The sequence below is a fragment of the Cyprinus carpio genome, chromosome A11 (assembly GCF_018340385.1).
Source record: "Cyprinus carpio isolate SPL01 chromosome A11, ASM1834038v1, whole genome shotgun sequence".
In the NCBI taxonomy this organism is placed as follows: Eukaryota; Metazoa; Chordata; class Actinopteri; order Cypriniformes; family Cyprinidae; genus Cyprinus; species Cyprinus carpio.
The window spans coordinates 22606049-22613548 of record NC_056582.1 but is presented as its reverse complement, the minus strand read 5'-3'; the positions used below and the strand labels follow the sequence as shown (position 1 = coordinate 22613548).

At 34.0% G+C, this 7500-nt stretch overlaps 1 protein-coding gene across 2 annotated transcripts in view; it reads left to right on the top strand.

Annotated features, from left to right (window-relative positions):
- The window catches only part of LOC109063795 (E3 ubiquitin-protein ligase TRIM62-like), a 46652-nt gene that overhangs the window by 36730 nt on the left and 2422 nt on the right, over positions 1 to 7500 (top strand). The window contains exons 4-6 of one of the 2 annotated variants that reach the window (XM_042766842.1): positions 1 to 41; positions 155 to 199; positions 3239 to 3354. The exon at positions 1 to 41 is cut by the window's left edge and continues 216 nt beyond it. In XM_042766842.1, the coding sequence (XP_042622776.1) occupies positions 1 to 41; positions 155 to 199; positions 3239 to 3354 (202 nt within the window). The remainder of the gene's footprint in view (positions 42 to 154; positions 200 to 3238; positions 3355 to 7500) is intronic. The other variant, XM_042766843.1, reaches the window with a different exon arrangement.

Genomic DNA, 7500 nt, shown 5'->3' with positions numbered 1-7500 from the left:
CGTCATGAATTCTTGGAAGGAATAGCCCTGACTTCAGACAGGTACTGAGGAGGGCAAGGGACTCGTAGAGAAGTGGATGAGCGTATGTTGAGGGTGTGAATTAAAGATTATCTGGTCTAAACGTTTTGTCTTTTTTCTTGTAACTGCTGGTCAGGGAGCAAGTGATTCGTGGAGGGTATTGCTGGTGGAAGCTACCAAGGCAAGTCAGGTTATTTGACTTATGTTTGTGACCATTGCCCTTTGCCTTATGTCACAGGCACAGAAGAGAGATCATTGCAAAACAGACTAGGTTAAGATTAGTTAGGAAGTAGATAGATTAACATAATCAGTGAGGCTGGGTATTGACAAAAATGTAATTAGATTCAATATAAATTCACAAGCTTGTGATTCAATTCTGTATTGATTCTATAGGGCTTGTCGATTATTCCCTTGAAATTGTAATTGCAATCATTAATTATGATTATCACAATTTACATTGAATGATGGTTACACCATTGTTGGATGCAACTGCATGCCATATTTTTATATGAAAATAAACAAGTTGAAAACACTCTAACTGGAAAAACTTTTAGTGCTTTTCTATAGTATTAAGCGTCAAATGTCAACTATACATTGGATTGGTTTCTTCTTTAAATTATAAAAAAAGTAAAAATATGAATAGTATTACAGTGTTATACTAGAACTAAAAGAATGGAAAAACCCTTAAGATAACATGTAGGAGAAAAAAAGCATCTTAAGCACACAGAATTACATAAGTGGACTTTGAACGATTAATTGCCGTTTTGAACGATTACGTAATTGTGGCATCCATAATTGTAATCGCGATGAAAAATCAGATTAATTGTGCAGCCCTTCTATAACATTCCATTCCATTTCATTCTAATCTGAATTCTATTCTCTCTTTCAGCCTCTTTGCAACCCTAATTCTCCCTCTCTCTCCAATTATATATATATATATATATATATATATATATATATATATATATATATATATAGATATATATATATATATATATATATATATATATATATATATATATATATATACAGTACAGACCAAAAGTTTGGAAAACTATTACTATTTTTAATGTTTTTGAAAGAAGTTTCTTCTGCTCATCAAGCCTGCATTTATTTGATCAAAAATACAGAAAATATATTATGATATATTATTACAATTTAAAATAATTGTTTTTAAATTTATTATACTTTAAATTATCATTTATTTCTGTGATGCAAAGCTGAATCTTTAGGATCATTATCACATGATCCTTTAGAAATCATTTTAATATGATGATTCATTATCAAAGTTGGAAACAGTTCTGCTGCTTAATATTTTTTCAGAACATGTGATACTTTTTTAGGATACTTTGATGAATAAAAAGTAAAAAAAAAAGAAATAAAAAAAAAGAAGCTGTTTTTAAAATATAAAAATTTTGTAATAACAATATACACTCCTGGTCAGTAATTTTGGGGTTAGTAATTTTTTTCTTTCTTTTTTTTAAATAAAATCAATACTTTTATTCAGCAAGGATGTGTTAAATCGATAAAAAGTGATAGTAAAGAAAATATATTATTAGAATATATATTATTAGATTTTTTTTTTTTTTTTTTAAATAAATGCAGTTCTTTTTAACCTTTTATTCATCAAATATATTAGACAGCAGAACTGTTTCCAACACTCATAATAAATCAGAATATTAGAATGATTTCTAAATGATCATGTGATAGACTGGATGTTACATGTGACACTGAAGACTGGAGTAATGATGTTGAAAATTCAGCTTTGCATCACAGGAATAAATTATTTTTTAAAGTATATTCAAATAGAAAACTATTATTTTAAGTTGTAATAATATTTCACAATATTACAGTTTTTTCTGTATTTTTGATCAAATAAATGCAGCCTTGATGAGCAGAAGAGACTTCTTTCAAAAACATTAAAAATAGTAATGTTTCCAAACTTTTGGTCTGTACTGTATATATATATATATATATACATACATACATACAAAGTATAATATGTTATATTGAATTTATTATATAATAATAAGTAAATATATGCAACATCATTTTCACACATGGATTGGCCACCACAGAGTCAGACCTTTACCCCAATGAGAATCTTTGGGATGTGCTGGAGTCCGACTCTCCCATCATCAATACAAGATCCTGGTGAAAAATTAATGCAACTCTGGACGCGAATAAATGCTGTGACATTGCAGAAGCTTATCGAAATGATGCCATGGCGAATGCATGCCATAATCAAAGCTAAAGGCAGTCCAATGAAATATGAGAGTGTGTGACTTTTTTTTTGGACGGGCAGTGTATGTACACACAAACATTTTAAATGGTGGCTGTCCTTACTTGTTTCCATGACAGAATTACTCAAACTTACATTAAATATTGAAGAAAATGTTAAGTAAAAAATAAAATAAGAAAAAATCCAGAGTGTGTAATACAGTACATATTTTAAGCAAACTGCTCCCCTTTAGTGTTCATTTTTCTAGGTAACTGTCAAGCTGTGGTCATTAAATGGCTTTGTTAATGTAAATGCAACACTACGTAACATTGTTTACAAACTATTTTATTGATGTCTTTCTGTGGTTGAAACACTTTGCAATTACCTGAGACATGTTTCTTTCAACATGCCCTCTGATGTTCAGTCATGTTTATTTTGTGCTGTAACTAGTAGTAAAGAGGAAAATATGATCTGTTCACATTCTGCTTGAACTGAAGCATCTACAGCAATGTAACGCCACATTAAAGAACATCAAAACGATGTTTGTTGTTTATTTTGAAAGACAAGACTTTTTGATATCCAAAGTAACAAAGCACAAAGCTGTTTGCGATTTATATCTGCATATCTTAGCCCTATTAATCAGCATAAATATTTGAAGTTTAAGAAAACTGCACTTTTGAATAGTGTGTAGCAGTCGTTTTCATTTGGGAGTGACGAGAGGGAAACGAGTTAGCCATATGGGAAAGGAATAGCATGATTAATGTTGGGCTTCAAGTAATGAAAGTGATCTGCAGTGTTGCCCAGAGTGACCTCACTCCCAACGGCGAATCTGAGCTGTTTGACTTTGCAAGGGCGGCACAGCTTTGTAGAAAACAGTGCGATTCAAAAGCGAGTGTTTGGAAACAGGATGTACCCTTTGAGGAGGAACGGGTGCTTGGGGTTTGGTGGGTTGCCGGAGTTGAATTTGAATAATGCAATTGTTGTCCTCTGTCTCCGCAGAATAAAGGGAAAGATCCACGAAACCAACCTCACCTATGAAGACTTCCCGACGTCCAAATACATGGGACCACTACAATATACCATCTGGAAGTCTCTTTTTCTGGATATATCGCCAGGTAATGTGTCACGAGAACATTACGTGGAGATCACACATATGCCTTGAATTGTGTTTGCACTAATTAAGTTAATTAGTTACAAGGTGGCAGCACTGGCCCGGGCCCGCGGAATCGGGCTACTTTAACACTTTTGCAGCAGGTTATTTTTCAGGTCCGCGGGTTGAAGCGACTCCAATAACATGATATTTTTCCCTTGGAATGCAAATTTAAGCAGGGGAGCCCCACTTTTCAATTACACTATAATGTTGAATGGCTATAATTAATGTCTAAAATTAAGAGGAAGATGCATTCAATAGAAACATCATCAGCAGTATTATCAAAAATGTCTTAGTAATAAAGAGACTTGGTAAAGAGATGTCATTAAACATATTTAAAATATACCATCTTTATATATTCATTTGGAGGTTCAGTGTGAAATTGACAATATATTAATAATCAGTTAGTCATGATTAATTACAGAAAAAAAGTGATTAATTTTTTTTTTTTTTTTTTTTTGATTGACCGACAACAGAAATGTAAACCTTCGTAAAAAAAAAAAAAAAAAATGTAGACGTTGCTGTTTTTTACTACTTTTTTCTTTACTGATTTTACTGCTCAATATGCATTTAATTTTAATGAATTATTTTATAGACCCCCCCTCCTCTCATAAAGAGATTGGGATGGCCTCCAACCCCTTTGGCCCCCTTCAAATTTTCAATTTGATAATCCGGCCCCTTAAATGAAACTAATTGAATAGCCCTGCTCATGTTTGTGTTTAACAAATACTTCCCAGCATCTCAGCATTATCATGTGCTTATATTCCAGGCATAAGCATTCAGAACAGTGAAAAATCCATTTTGTGGCATTTGCCAAGTCAAGCGTTACTATTGCTGTTACACGTATTTGAGGTTCAGCCAAACGCACACTACAGGACTGAAGCTCGTTGCTCTTTCTATTGAGTATAGACACTAATTTCAATCTTGTTTGCTGTCATGTTGGAGCTCATTTTACATCATTAATTATAGACTAGGTGGGTCAAGATTATGGTCGCTTGGTTTCATCCAAGAAACTTTTACGTTTGCACAGAGCCATTAGCTTCTGTCTTAGATATTCGAACAAACCCAACACTATTTGTTCTGCAGACGTGAATAATACCTCACATCATGTGGCTTATTAAGGCAGAGGTGTGTTAATATTTGTCTAAGAGATCAGACCAGTGTTATTTTACTATTATTTATATTTTGTTTATATTATAATTTAAAATGTTAAATTTAAAGTTGCCTTTATTTTTTTCATATTTATATTTTTCATATATTTGTTATTCCTTTTATTTTTATTTTATTTTTATTAGGTATTTAGTAGCATATTTCAGTTATTTGCCAATGCAACAATTCTAACTTTCATTTAATTTTTCATATAATTTTTATTTTTTATTTAATTTGTCTTTTTGTTTTAGTTGTTTTTTGTTTGTTTGTTTGTTTCACCATTTAACTTTTTTTTTAATAGTTTTTTTAGTTTTAATTACATTTACATTTAGTTTACCCTGGATCAGATTGACTGTTTCTGATTTTATTCTGAAAAATTACAAATTAAAAATCCCATAGACTTGAAGAAGAACCTGGATTTAGAGACCAGCATATCAAAACCATATATCTGTGTATCAGTTGTACTATTAATATAGTAATCATGTCCAAAGGTTTAATACTTATCATTGTGGATGTATTAGTGCATCCAATTAGAGATGATCTAATCAACACAAACACAGCCTGTGTGTTTACAGCCCTGTGAATAAGATAATGCACGTCTGATTGAGCTCTGCACGAGTGGCTCATTTTAATAGCTGCAGTGAGAAGCACCGAAGGCCTCCTCCATCTGTATTCCCCCTCAGTAGCCACCTGAGGCAAAGCATTATTTAAAATAACACAGCAGTGAATATCTCGCTCTCTCAATCATTTCACCAATTTACTAGCATCCTGTACACCGACAGAAATAGGCAGGGGCCAACGCTCAGTCTGTCACATGAAATAAACCCAGTTCAAATCCTTCCTTCCACACTGCTGCACTCGCCACCTTTTATTCTGAAGTCTGGCTTGGCGTTTTTTTGAATTTCGCATAGACATTTCCAATATCCTATTTTTTTTTTTTTTTTCTGTCAACCTGAACAGAAATATTTTTGCCACTTTCTGAATCCAAAGCCTGTTAGTGAGCCTATAAATATTGAAAGATTTATACACAGTCCTATAAAGTTCTATAAAATTATATTATTGTAATTTAGTCAAAAAAGAGTTGACGTATGTGTTATTTTTTTACCTTTTGAAACATATCCATAATTTATGTATTTATCATTTTATATATGTATTGTACATACAATTAATTATAGCTTTTAGTTTTAATTTTTGTAGATTTATTAATGTTTATTTTATATATATGTATATATATATATATATATATAAAATTTTTGTTTTTCCTCCCAACCTGAACAGCAATATTTTGCCACTTTCTTATTTCTAAAAATTTTATTCACACTCAAGGTAGTAATGCATCTATGATTGTGAAGTGAATGCTTTCATTAGATATTAAAAGTTATATAAAAAATATAAATAGTATAGAAGTATAAAATATATTGATTTATTGATTTATTTATTTTCCCCCCTCTCAACCTGAACAGCAATATTTTTTTGGGACTTTCTGAATCCAAAGCCTGTTACTGGTGTTTTGTTTGCGTGACTCGGGGAGAGAGATAGAGGAGAGGCAGGGACGGATCGAATGCAAGGCGACAGAGGTTAAATTATTTATAGGTTACCTAAAGCGCAAACTGCCAATGTCAAACAGTGGAAATGTCGACATCCTATCCTCTGGACCGGCTTTTGGCTCTGCTGTTTGTGGCGAAGGTTTTAAATAACCAAGACAAAAATATTTATTATATTTCCCTATTCATCTCTGGTCTCTGGCAGACATGCCCATCTATGGACTGCAGGAAAACAAGACAGCACTCTGAATGTTCATACAAACCCTAAACATTTACAACTTGAACTACAAAAGAATGCACAACATGCCTAATAAGTGATTGTTTCAGATAAGCATTCTTTACCCAAGATACTCTAAGCTTCATTTTCTCCCCATGTTTTCTCATCATGTTTTTTAATCTTCATGTAGTTCATCATAGCTCATCTTTTCCAAAATTATATCTTGGCATCTTGCATATCATAATGTGTTGCAACTGCTGTGCTCTGGTCTCCTTTTCATAATAATAATAATAATTCATTACATTTATATAGTGCTTTTCTACTTCTGTAAGAACTCAAAGCACTCTACATTGTGAGGGGGTATCTCCTCGTCCACCACCAGTGTGCAGCATCCACCTGGATGATGCGACAGCAGCCATAGTGCGCCAGAATGCCCACCACACACCAGCTTATTGGTGGAGAGGAGACAGAGTGATGAAGCCAATCAGTAGATATGGGGATTGTTAGGAGGTCATGATGGTCAGAGGCCAGTGGGCAAATTTGGCCAGGATGCCGAGGTCACAACTCTATTCGAAAACCATCCTGGGATTTTTAATGACCACAGAGAGTCAGGACCTCGGTTTAACGTCTAATCTGAAGGACGGTGCTTTTTGACAGTAAAGTGGCCCCGTCACTATACTGGGGCGTTAGGACCCACACAGACCACAGGGTGAGCACCCCCTGCTGGCCTAGTTTTCCCAGGAGTTCTCCCATCCAGGTACTGACCAGGCTCAACCCTGCTTAGCTTCAGTGGGCAACCAGTCTTGGGCTGCAGAGCGATTTAGCTGCTGGCTTCTTTTCATGTCCAAGCTAGTGGCATGTGTCCATTGTTTTAGTCTGTATGCAGGAAGCTTGTTCTCTTTCCAAGGTTTGCTCTTCTCAAGTCCATTTCTTTGGCACACTTGCCCACCACTGAACCCACAGCAAGCTTGCACCATAATGGGCAGTGCAGACCGTTCGCTGCAGGCATTAGCAGCCAGGCAGCGGTTGATGGATGGAGATTATTCATCCTTCTTCGACAAAGTACTCAATGCCTGGCAGCAGTGCTAAAACAATACCAGAACTGCAAATCTTATACAATTTTGCTCCTGGCCTGTACTCTTTTTCTTATTGCTGGATGCATTTTAAAGTGTTTGAACACAAAGGATTATATACTTTAAAT